Genomic DNA, 12,877 nt, shown 5'->3' with positions numbered 1-12,877 from the left:
CTCGGTAAGTAAACTTAGCTTGTGAAAAACTATAACTAGACAAAGACTACATCCCAGATCCTGGACCCTACTTTAGTTCAGAGTAGCTTCATGTTAGGTTCGGAGCTGAAGTTTAAATCAGCGTAGCGACCTTGGGCGTGCACAGAGTTGGCATCATTCGAATAAACTTTTATCGGTATAATCTTCGAATAAACAATAATTCACAAATGATTTATTCGCGGATGATTCATTCGCGAATAATTTATCCGCGAATGAATTATTCGACCACTTTTGAAATTACAAATGATTTATTCGTTATTTCATTCGAATAAATCCACGAAAAATATTTAAGTTTTTTGGCTTATCCCATTCAAATAAACAACACGAATAATAATAACAATATGACTCGTTTTTACTGTATATTTGTTCAGAAGTTAAAGGTTGTTAACCCTTTACCAGGCTAAGGGATATACAGGTTGATTTCTGGGTCGTGATCCAGAACCACTTTTTCTGACTCTGTAAATGATCCACATTATCATATGGTAGTATTTGATTAAAAGATAATTACTTTAATTATGCTTATTTTTCAAGTTAGGGGTCCTCCATTCATTACGTCACACGAATTTCTAGGTTTTTTGACCCCTCCCCCCCTCCTTGTCACACTTGGTCACATTTGGCAAACCCCTCCCCCCTAGTGTGACGTCACATTTTTTCTACGAAATTGCCAAATCGAATTAAGTAAGTACCTAAGTATTATTAATATTTTATCAAAATATTTTTGACGATATAAATATTAGTAATTTTATAACCCAAAACTGCTTAGGAAAGAAAATTAAACGAATAAAAACGATTATCGTTTTAAAAACTTGTTATTTGAATGTACAGCGAATAATTTAAATAAATTTTCGGTTACTGATGAAGTTAAAGTGACGTCACAAAGTGTGTCTCCCCCCCTCCCCCATGTCACAATATGTCACATTTTCTTGACCCCCACTCTCCCCCTAAACGTGTGATGTAATTAATGGATGACCCCTAAAATTAATGTTATACTAAGTAATTATGGTCACCCTTTGACTTTTGACATACGCTGTATGGAAAGCGACAAGACGTCACATTGAGTATGGTCACCAAATTGTATGCAAAAATGTGACGTTCCACAGCAAAAGGTACCTTATGGCGGCTGGCGCTTACGTCGCATAGCGCCGCAATAATATTGGAGCGGCGTTAATAATAGCGTAAGCGCCAACCGCCATAAGGGACCTTTTCCCGTTGGACGTCACAAATGTCTTTTCCTACTTGTCATCTGGAAAATAATCATCATTATTGGTGATAAACAATAATTAACAACATCATTAGGCTCATCTTTCGATTCTGTATGATGTCTGGCTCTCTTGCTCCAGGACCCCGAAAATACCCTGTATATTTCCCACATAAGGCACTTCATACATGTATTCTATTTTCGATCAGTAAGACTGACATTCGATTGTCATTTTTGAACTGTCAGCCTGGTAAAGGGTTAATAATAAACAAAGGATTAGCGTGAACAATGAATTACTCACACACACATTAGTAACTTTCTGGCCTGAGCTAGAAAGAATTAGCTGTATAATAAAAGAGTAAGAAATCTAAATTTTCTTAGCGGTTGTTTGCTTCAGAGCGAATCTCACGATGCATTTATATTTCGTCGGGTGACAAGCAAAAGTCACTGACTAACATCATTGAAATTATTGGACAATAAACCGTGTTACAACTGTAATAAAGTGCATTGTTACTTAAATTTTTTGATAGTACTTAGTGAGTTTTGTTTGTCACCCGACGATTTACAGTAACTATTTAGGTAGTTGCAGGCAGTTGCATTGCACATCACAGTTGCCAAATCTTTCTAAACCGTGAATAGTTAATAAGGTATTCGAATAAACAAATTATTCGTGGCAATTCGTTCGACGAATAAATTATTCGCGGATAAATTATTCGACGAATAATTTATTCAAATAAGAATAATCATCCGACATTTTTATTCGTCTTTCGCGATAAATTTTGTTATTCTTATTCGTTATTTATTCGAATAAATTTTGCCCATCTCTGGGCGTGCATGCGTCAGGCAATACACACTTCCACACCATGTGTTTTTATTAGTTTTATTACGTCCATTATGCACACCTACGTCAAGTACCTACATACTAGGAAGCAGAATTGTTTCATTTGCGAATTTCATGTTACAAGTATGGGGTCATCCATTAATTACGTCACACGTTTAGGGGGAGGGAGGGGGTCAAGAAAATGTGACATATTGTGACATGGGGGAGGGGGGAGACACAAACTTTGTGACGTCACTTTAACTTCATCAGTAACCGAAAATTTATTTAAATTATTTAGTTCGCTGTACATTTAAATAACAAGTTTTTAAAACGAAAATAGTTTTTAATCGTTTAATTTTCTTTCCTAAGCAGTTTTGGGTTATAAAATTACTAATATTTATATCGTCAAAAATATTTTGATAAAATATTAATAATACTTAGGTACTTACTTAATTCGATTTGGCGATTTCGTAGAAAAAATGTGACGTCACACTAGGGGGGGAGGGGTTTGCCAAATGTGACCAAGTGTGACAAGGGGGGGGAGGGGTCAAAAAACCTAGAAATTGGTGTGACGTAATTAATGGATGACCCCTATTCGTGAGAATTTTCACTTGTCGTTTACATTGTTTAATCTTGGCGTTACCATTCATTTACTCGACTTCGAAAAGGATTCTAGTAATGCGATCGTAAGCCAAGTAGCGTCGAAACTATTTTGAAAGAGGAGAGAATCAAATATCGATTAATCTTTATATTTCGTCCATTGCATTTTTATGTTACAAAAAAAGAGGAATGTGCGACTGTCCGTGGACATAGTTTTTCAAGCGTTCTACATATTACATTGCCTAAGCCCTAACCTATCACCTTCTCTATGCCTCCTGTGTAAGTGTGTACATCACTTGCAAATTTAACCTCGCGACCTTAGTCTTTTGCTTTAAGACTTAGCTTTTCAGGCTCTAATAATTAAGACGAAACTCAAGTTCTTTTCAACTTGTTAGATACCAGAGACTCTTGTAGATACTTTGAGTCTTTCGAGTTGGGTACCTACACATTTCAACATACCATACAATAAGGCCTATTTATTACTGTTACTGTTATATTAGATAAAAGCGACAAAATTGTTGACCGAGCCTTTATTCGGAGGCTTACTCTTTGTATTGAGCTTAAAAAAGACTACAAACAGCTTGACTCGGGACTTGACGTTTTTAAGCGCAGTAGCATAAAAACGAGCAGTCTTCTTCAAATATAGACTCGAGTTCCATCCAACAGTGTTACATTGGCTAACCGATCGCGCTATATGCCCCCTATGCCGCATAACCTGCAACTTCCTGGAGCTGTTTACCGTGATGGCAGTCAGTAAGCGTCATGTAGGTACAAATCTGTCGCTGTTGTTAGCCACGGCGCCAATATTCCTGCAGCCGCCGCCGAAATATAGCGGCAGTGACCGCGCGGCGCGGGGTGGATAAACTCTCAAGGATGGCGCGTTTTTGCTCCGCGCCGCCGCCGCTGCAGCGCAGTTCCGCCTCGTGCCATCTCAAGCCATCACCACGATGAATATTGCTTGACAATCTTGACGTCCATGTGCTCAAATTATTCTAGTCCGTCTAAGCTAATTTGCACAGACTTGAACATGAACAGAACAAAGTGAGGGGTGTCATTAATGTCATTATAAATTAACGTTTTTTTCATAGGAATTTGATATTGGCACACTTTGTGATTGAAAATGCAAAGTTGGTTTGGTCAGACTCTAGCGAAAATACTTTTTATAATATTTTTTTATTAAACTAATAAAGATGAACATTACTTGCCGCCAAAAATTTCTGGCATTAGAAATGTGCACCTGAATGCCGTGGCATAACATAGAGCACCTACTGTGTTTACTAGTGTCAGCAGGTTTTTTGGCAATCGTGTTTCGGCCGAAGATTCGGTTCTGATCAAAAAACTGCCGAACCTTTTGATCGCGTAGAAATTTACAAGATTGCATTAGCGGTAGGTAGTGTCCGACCCAAGTTGCGGTTTCTGCCTAAAATTCATTTTTCGGCCGAAAGTTAGGTTGGAGCAATAAATCCGGTTTCGGTCGGGCACTACTATTTAGCAGGCCGGTCGGCACAGACTTTAGGTTAGGTTTCGTTCATGTCGTCTCGGATATGGGTGAATATGGTATCGATGTATTCAGTGTAATGCCCTGAACACAAATATAGAAGATGACAAGCGCGAAAGTGGTGGTGGCAGTTGCTGTGACGTCATAAATTCGGCAGTACAAACTTTTTTTTTTCAAGCTTTTATTTAGTTTCACCTGACCGTTGCACGTTGTCTGTCTGTCAGTAATTAAATCTTGCACGTTAAATTTGATCTACTACCCGGTTTCCGATTGAGCTGAAATTTTGCATGCATGTATAAATCGGATGACAATGCAATATTATGGTACCATCGAGCTGATCTGATGATAGAGACAGGAGGTGGCCATAGGAACTCTGTGCGAAACAACGCAACCTAATTGAGTTAGGGGTTTTTAGAACTGTCTCGATGAGTATTAGTTGTCTGTCGTAAAAAAAGTAGAGTCAGCGATAAAGATAAAGCTTGTACCAAAAATGAAATTTTTGCCAAAAACTTATTAAACATACCATGTGGGGTACCTAGTGAAAGGGCTTTGTGAGTACATCACAAATATATAACATGCTGTAACATTTTCAATACTTGGTCTAGCAAATTATTAGAAAACGTTCAAAAATTTCACTAACCACTGTTGACTCTCAAGTGCTCTAAATTGAAATGACTGTGAATATCCTCTATAGGTACATATTGTAAAAAAATAATTAACCAGATATATCAAAAAATAAGAAAAGTACAACAAAAGTATAATTTTCTGTTCATCATCATCATCATCATCTCAGCCATAAGACGTCCACTGCTGAACATAGGCCTCTCCCTTGGACCTCCATTCGTACCGGTTGGAATTTTCTGTTACATTAAATTAACTATTATTAAAACAAACAAAAAAACCCGACTGTTGACATATATTTTTGTAGTGGTCTTTTCACTAGTCTTCATTTGGTATCTGGTCCACACAGTGACCAACAATATTTTTTTATTCGGGGCTTCATCAAATATTTAGCTTGTCAAAAGTGTTCTGGCATGGCACCACAAGTTTGAGAACCACTGCAAAACAATATGCTAAGTAATATTAGAGTAAATTGCCTTTCCTTTATTCTAGCATTTAATTCAATATTGCCATTTGTTACCAGAACATTATAGCAACTTAGTTGCTTAGTAGAATTTGCTAGTAGCAGTAAGTATTTAAACCGCTTGTAGATATTTTGCTTGTTGCAGTTCTGCATGTGCATCCGATGCACTGACTAGCTCATACAGTTCACGGCTCAAATCAAATGTTAATACATTTTTACAAGAAAGAAATTGGGCAAATTAGCAGCCTGTTCAATTTTAACTCAGCAAGTGATGTGGCAGATTGGCCAGATTTCATAGGATCTGGAAAGGTCATGTGATTCCCATCTACATCCCTGTAAAACTTATTATTTTGGGAGTAGAAATCAGCATTAACTGAGATATGCCTTGTTACAATTTAGAAAATAAATTACTACTAATTTTGATGATCCTCCAATTTCACAACTCCGCTACCCCAAGGACATCCAAACAAGTTTGAAGATATATTGGTGTTCCGGCTACAGTCAACTGTACTGCCCGTAAATGCATGACTAAATAAATAGAGCATGAAGACCAAAACCAGTAAATTACACTATACTACCTTTAACAAAATATACCTAGGAAATATCCTGACAATTTATATTATAACAAGCATTTAATGTTATTAAAACAAATAAGTTACAAAACAAAAATATTTCAAAACTAGGCGTGAAGCATAGATACCTAAAGGAAAGCGTTATGATTTACGTGCAGCAAAAAACGAAATGAAAAAGTAAGTACTCACTCTCCGTAGGCGCCCTCGCCCAGCACCTGCGCCACGAGCCAGCCCTCCACGAACTCGCCGCCGCCGCCGCCGCCGGCCGCCATGTCGCGCGCCGCCCGCACGGGCTCCGGCTCCTGCAACAGCGCTGCGTCAACACCGGCCCGCTGCGAGCAGCCGCGGCGGCCGGCGACCCGGTCGGCCCGATGAGCCGACCACGCCGCCGCCCGTCGCGATGTCCCAGCGGACCATTTTTCCCCGAACGAAAGACCGAAATGTTTGGAGAATTAAAAAAAATAAGACTGAATTGAGATTCCCAGTCGTCATTCGACCCCGTAGGTCGCTCTCTACGTGTAAATCGAGCGTTTCGAAGATGGTAAATGGCGGAGGGCACGTGGAGATCGGCGAACAAAGCGAGCGCCGCCGTCGGCGATGTTACCTTCCCACCTCGTCCGATAACGGTAATCGCTCGCCCGAAAAAGTCGATATCTCGATATTAACGATGGATTGAGAACGTTGAAAGTACTTGGAAGATTTTAATAATTATGAATATTCAGCACTAACCGTTTAACGACTACACCATTTTGCCATTTTCCTCCCAAGGATCGTTCGCCAATCGCTGACCGCGCCATCGTTCGAGCTCGATCGGCATTTTTTCGGACAAAAAGATCAATGGCTGACAAGCGTTCTGAATACCTTTCTGAATTTTCCTTTCGTAGATCAAAACTTACTATAATCTTTCAATTTTATTACAAACATTGATTTATATGTTGTACTATGGTTACAAACAATAATATTGTAATATGTTCAAATTATTACTGTTCATAAATGCAATTAAATAAAATATTATCTAAATAAACAAAAACAACAAAAGTGTGCTTAATTATTTCTGCAAATCTCCTGGACATTTTTATTTTAGTTTCAGAACGTTTCTAACACCATAGACACTACTTCTACTTCCTCTTTTTAAGGCTAGTGTACATGACAAGATTTAGATGAGATTTATAGATGGTCAAGCAAAACTTGTCAGTAGAAAAAGGCGCGAACTTTAAATTTTCTATGAGATGCTACCCTTCGCGCCTACATTTTTCAGCCGCCTTTTTCTACTGACAAGATCCGCTTGACCAAGTATAGTTTACGAAGGAGACGATTGCATTATTATCAAATTGTTATAGTCTGTCAAGCCATTTCCGTCAGTAATAAAAGCTGTAAAATAAAAAAAAATATCTATCATCTGGCCTCAATTTCACCACGGTGACAGGTGCGACAGTTGTAAAACATCACTGTTGCTGACGTCACAGGCATCCATGGGCTACGGTTACCGCTTACCATCGGGCGGGCCGTATTCCTGTTTGCCACCATCATTGTATTATTAAAAAAAAACTTTATTTTATCGGAAAAAAAACAGATATTTCTCTTGCTAAGTTTATGACAATTGTCACAAGAAACACTACAATTGTCACGAAATTCCGACATATAACTCATTTCCTGTCAAGATTCACCGACAATTCTACAAATATATCGACTAGAAAAAATTATTCTTGTTTCACAACATAATTATAAATATTATAATACATACAATTGTAGCAAACTGCCTGTCATGTTTGTAAGTATTTCTCATATTTCGAACTATTCTTTCAACTGACAGCTGGACACTTTTACAACCGTCTTATCATAAAAGATAGCTCTCCTTTACTTCTACACTCCATAGTGGGCGCGTTTGCGGCATGCACAGTGCGTGTCTCAGGGGTCGCCAGGATAATGTGTTTATACGCATTTTTTTATTGTTTTGTAAGTGTTTTTATATTTTACTTTTATATTCATATTATAAATAACCTAAGACGAAAAATAAATAAAGATAATATTATTTACCTTTGATTGTCGAGGTGCGATCGTGCGTTCACTACTTTATAAACGCTGTCTAAAGGCCTACCGCGAACCATGTTCGACGTAATGCCTCTCCGTCGCACTTGTTAATTTGTACGTAAGTGTGAAAGGAATCCAACAGGTCGAACGTGGTTCGCGGTAGGCCCGCTGTCATTTGGTATTTGACAACCATAGTAAAGTTTTTATTGTATTTTTTGTTCAACTTGTTGTTGAAGCCATAGCGGAAGTAGGTAACGATTAGACAGCAATCGAAACAAACAAGAAAAATATAATTTTAACGATAATTCACTATTTATAATGGTAAATATACTTTACAATAGTATTAAGGGTTTTTGTAAATACATAAAATATAACTAGCGTTTTTTTTTCTTTGTTCTAGGCCGGATACTCTGAAGACCAGTTGGCTGGTGAGTAATCACTTAGTAATTTTATGGCACTTTCAAGTTAAGGTTGTTTTGTACTCGAAAGTGGACAGTGGACGGGGCGCCGGCGTTCGATCCAGAGGCTGGCCGCCGTGTGGTGAGTCATGTCAATCAACGTCTCCGCGGAGAGGCTGTCGCAAGCGGGCGCCCTAGTTTCCTTATAAGGTGCGTATTTTAAAGCGATTCTGGCAGGTCTGGGACGACGAGTCGCCAGTCGCCCGCCGGTCGCCCGTCCGCCATGTTCATGTACGAACCGCCGTCCAAGCTGCAGCTCAGCTCTGTGGAAGGTGTGTGTGGTGTCGTCTCCCGAACTCCCGATCCCGTCTTGATCGTCTACTTGAAGCTCGATACGAGTAGTTTAGCTATGACATGTGTGTTGTGAGGCAGTACCTGTAGTAATGCTACGTGTGGTGTTCGTATTGCAGAGTTCCAGGAGGCATTCCAGCTGTTCGACTCGCGCGGCGACGGCAAGATCCACGTGGCGCAGATCGGCGACGCGCTGCGCGCGCTCGGCCAGAACCCCACCGAGTCCGACGTCAAGAAGTGCACCCTCCACCTGAAGCCTGATGAGCGCATCTCCTTCGAGGTCTTCCTGCCCATCTACCAGGTATACTTCAACACTCTACTGCTACATGTTATTGTATTGAGAACCTGATAAGGTATATAACAAAGTCTAAAGATCATGCCAGATGGCTGATTTTCTGCTATTTTGGCAAGTTTAGCACGACTAAATTTCACTCTGGTTATATGAATTATGAATGTTATCGAACCATAATTTGTAAGAAGTGCTAGCTCTTACTGTAAATCAATAATACTCTGGGTCTGTGAAACTTGCAATGTGTGAGTGGCTGAAATTGCTACAAAAATATGTGAATTACAAAGTTTATGGTAGGCCACCAGTAATGTGAAATGCATTGTAACTGCGTTATGTTTCAAACTAGTTGTTGGTTCAGCTTCTGTGTCATTATAAGGGTGAAATGATATCCTTTTTCTGTAAAGTATGCAAAAAAGAGAGAAATTTAAGGAAAATAACTCTTAATCGAATTTAAACTGTTGTGAGACATACTAATTGAATAATTTTACGGTTTAGATTCGCTTTTTTTTTAATTCGCTCGCGCGACATGTTTCAGAGTGCCTAGGTCTCCTTTCTCAAGCACTAACAGTGCGAGCAGCGTTCGCGACGGCCGTCGACGTTCCGAAACATGTCGCGCGAGTGACTTAAAACAAGACAAGTCTAAACCGTGATATTGATTATAGTTCGTTTTTTTTAGCCTTAGAAATAAGGTAAACAATCTTGATGTGTCTTTTAATTGAAAAACACATTTAAAAATAAGTTACGGCAAATGTAACAATCATGAATCTAATACGATCATTTATATTCTTCTGCTTTCATAAGTAATAGTTATTGATTTTTAAAAAGCGTTTTTCAATTAATAGACATGTCAAGATCGCTTACCTTCTTGTAAGTTCTTTCTAATGCTAAAAAAACGAACTATAGTTAGCTACAAAAATAAAATTGTAATTTTTTAGTAAATTAATTAATTACAAATAGGCCACAACAGTAATCTCAGGTGAAGCAAGTAAGGATGTTTGTATACTGTGGCACTGTGCGGCATAAGCATATTCAGCACAAAAATGCTAATAGTGCCACACACTGGCGGAATCCCGCCTTTAGAGTTACATGAACTCTTTCCCTTATTTTCTGACACAAAAATTTAAAGTACACTTTTTGTTGTTATAAAATAACATCGTAAATAGATTATAGCAGTTGTGTAAACTTGCAGGCGATCAGCAAGGCGCGCAGCGGCGACACCGCGCACGACTTCATAGAGGGGCTGCGGCACTTCGACAAGGACGGCAACGGGTTCATCTCCTCCGCCGAGCTGCGCCACCTGCTCTCCACCCTGGGCGAGAAGCTGGCCGACGATGAGGTAATTCCCGCCAAACAGGCCTGTCATGTTGAACCAGATCATACCGAGGCGAGAGGTCAGATAGAGTCAAAATAGAGACCTTTGCCAACTCTCGGTCAATTATTTGTATGGTGCAGGTGGAGCAGCTGCTGCAGGGGCAGGAGGACTCGCAGGGCAACGTCAACTACGAGAACTTCGTGCACCTCGTCATGCAGGGCTGAGCAACCTGCCCCACCGCCCCCCACCCCACCCCACCCTACACAGCGGCGAGGCACAACCCATGCCTATACTTTATCATATGATCCAACAACTTAAAGGAATGGTGACACATTTAAAGACTAGATTGAAAACAGTTGTTTATACTATTATACTTGTTTTCTTCATATTAGAAAGCTCCTGAAGCACAAGTTTCAAATCTAGCATGTCAGGGTTCTGTCATGGAAAATTAAAAAGAAAACAAAGTATCAAAGAAAACAGAACTAGCGAGCGTCTTCAGACGCCGGTATATGTAGGACTGACGGCTTTGGTAACCATTGTCCAAATTTCGTATAAAATTTGCATATCAATATAATGTGCAAAGATAAAGATTGAAAGGCTAGACTTTGGAGATATGCTTTAAATATTATTGTAATGCACGTTCCTAACATTGTTTTGAAAACATGTGCATTTAAAGATATATTTTGGGTTAATAATAAAGCAAAGCACCCTCTCGACAGCATTTAACGAATAACTTAAATTAAAATCGATAATAGTTTAGAAGCCTCGCCGCTGCACCGTAGCCTATAGACTTCAAGATAACATGTAATTCCCGTGCGTTTATTCCAAAATAATATTATCATTATTGTAGTTATGTTAAGAGATTTTATACGGTTATTGTATGTACAAATGTGATTTTAACAAAGTGTATCTATTATAAGTATGTACTTACTAACGTAAACTGTTTTACTTTGGCTCCCGAAGCGTCACCTGCAAGTTTCTTCTCTTTGCATAACGTTGTAATTCAAGTGTAGCACGAGTCAAACAATCCCAACTAAACAGGCGCTATCTACTGCACTTGTCAAACTCAGTGTACAGCTACAGATTAGTGCTTAATTATTTTTCATCGTATTTTCTCGAAAACGTTCGTATTTGTCATGCTATATCAATCAACCTGAGAACTTTTTGTACCGAGACTGATTGAAATAGCAAGACACGTTCGTTACGGACTGTAAGAGTCGCTACTGACGAAAAATGTATAGCTAAAACAATTTACAACTAATATTAGAACCGGAAGGAGTTGAAAATAAGAGTTTCGAGTAATCCGGTTATAATATTAGCTGAAAATTGTTGAGCATTAGAGTTTTGGTACGCCGCGACATCTATTGTCTACTAGCAGTACTGATGACTTCCGCTGCTTGGCGCTAGATGTCGGCTACGAAATAACCAGCGGCTGCCAGCGGTGTACGCGGGATAGAGTGGGAGGGGCTAGTAATAGGGAATATTAGGCAAAGCTCTGCGTAGGTGGCACAACTAGCACATACAGTAAACAAACATTAATGACATATCATGCGTCACTACGTCAATCACATTATGGCCTACCGTGAAACACGACAGTCGAAAGTTCGGTTTCTGCCTCTCTATCACTCTTGAATATTCGAGCGATAAAGAGGCAGATAACTAAATTTCGATTTTCGCGTTTACCGGTAGGCCTTTGTTAAGACGAAACAGGAGCTGAGTTTTAAATATTTTAGGTAAATATACCCGTCTCGCCAACGGAAGCGGCTCCTAAAACTAGTGCGATAAGGACAAGGCGAAAAATCCTGCGTAAAAATCGCAAAAATCGAGCTTTCGTACTCGACTGTTTCCTCTTCCAAAACTTAACCAATCGTAACCAAATTTGGAAATCTAAATGATTATGAAATTATCTGTGTCGGACCGTTTTGCTTTTTTGGCTAATTGATATCAGTTTTGAATACTACGCGGCATAGTCAATGAGGCCATTTTGGCCATTTTTGAAGGGCTCTAGCGCCTTAAAAAACAAATATATCAAAAAAACCAAACGGTCCGACACAGATATTGACAATATTAATCGGTGTTGAAAAAATCGTTGCTCTAGCATCAAAACCCACGGAGGAAACAGTCGAGTACGTTTGTATGGAGAAATGACCACTCCTGTTGGCTCTTACGCTACGTCTTACGTAGGCGAACAACGCGCGAACGCGGCGCGGCGCGGCGCGGCGAAATCAATCCTTTGATGCCCATAGAAGTGTCCTACGTAAGCGATCTCGTTGCGAACGCGGTGCGGCGCGATTTGCACGCGAATGTCAGGCGGCGCGGCGCGGCGGCGGCCGCTTTCGCCGCGCCGCGTTCGCGCGTTGTTCGCCTACGTAAGACGTAGCGTTATTAACAAACCGCCTTGACTTGATGCATCAATGTCATATTTTAGTCCCTGTGAAAACTTGTCAAGAAACAGTTTAAGGTACAGTATGTATAAGTTAGTGACTAACTATGAATTTACTAGAGTCGGTAGTGCTGCACTCTGGCGGCAGAACATTGCAGTAATATCCCCTATTTTGGCATCGTGAAGAGTAGCCACTTTTCATTTCTCATGGTCTGAAAGAGCGTCATTGTTGTTTTAAAAAATCTAAAAGGTGTGCAGAAAATGATACGTTTCTGCACTAGAGCATTTTAGGTTCCAAGTAC

The 12,877-nt window shown here is 39.7% G+C and overlaps 1 protein-coding gene across 2 annotated transcripts; it reads left to right on the top strand.

Moving 5' to 3' along the window:
- Positions 1-8,028: 8,028 nt before the first annotated feature.
- LOC134668908 (myosin-2 essential light chain) lies at positions 8,029-11,124 on the top strand. 2 transcript variants are annotated; one of them, XM_063526519.1, is made up of 5 exons: positions 8,029-8,163; positions 8,243-8,270; positions 8,711-8,892; positions 10,070-10,216; positions 10,333-11,124. In XM_063526519.1, the coding sequence occupies exons 1-5, from the start codon at positions 8,161-8,163 to the stop codon at positions 10,414-10,416; spliced, it is 444 nt and encodes a 147-aa protein (XP_063382589.1). In that variant the 5' UTR covers positions 8,029-8,160; the 3' UTR covers positions 10,417-11,124. The 2 variants fall into 2 exon arrangements, with proteins under 2 accessions (XP_063382589.1, XP_063382515.1); XM_063526445.1 differs by lacking the exons at positions 8,029-8,163; positions 8,243-8,270 and adding an exon at positions 8,453-8,572.
- The last annotated feature ends 1,753 nt before the right edge of the window (positions 11,125-12,877 follow it).

Source organism: Cydia fagiglandana, chromosome 1 (genome assembly GCF_963556715.1).
Source record: "Cydia fagiglandana chromosome 1, ilCydFagi1.1, whole genome shotgun sequence".
Taxonomy (NCBI): Eukaryota; Metazoa; Arthropoda; class Insecta; order Lepidoptera; family Tortricidae; genus Cydia; species Cydia fagiglandana.
This window is presented reverse-complemented; position numbering and strand designations above follow the sequence as displayed.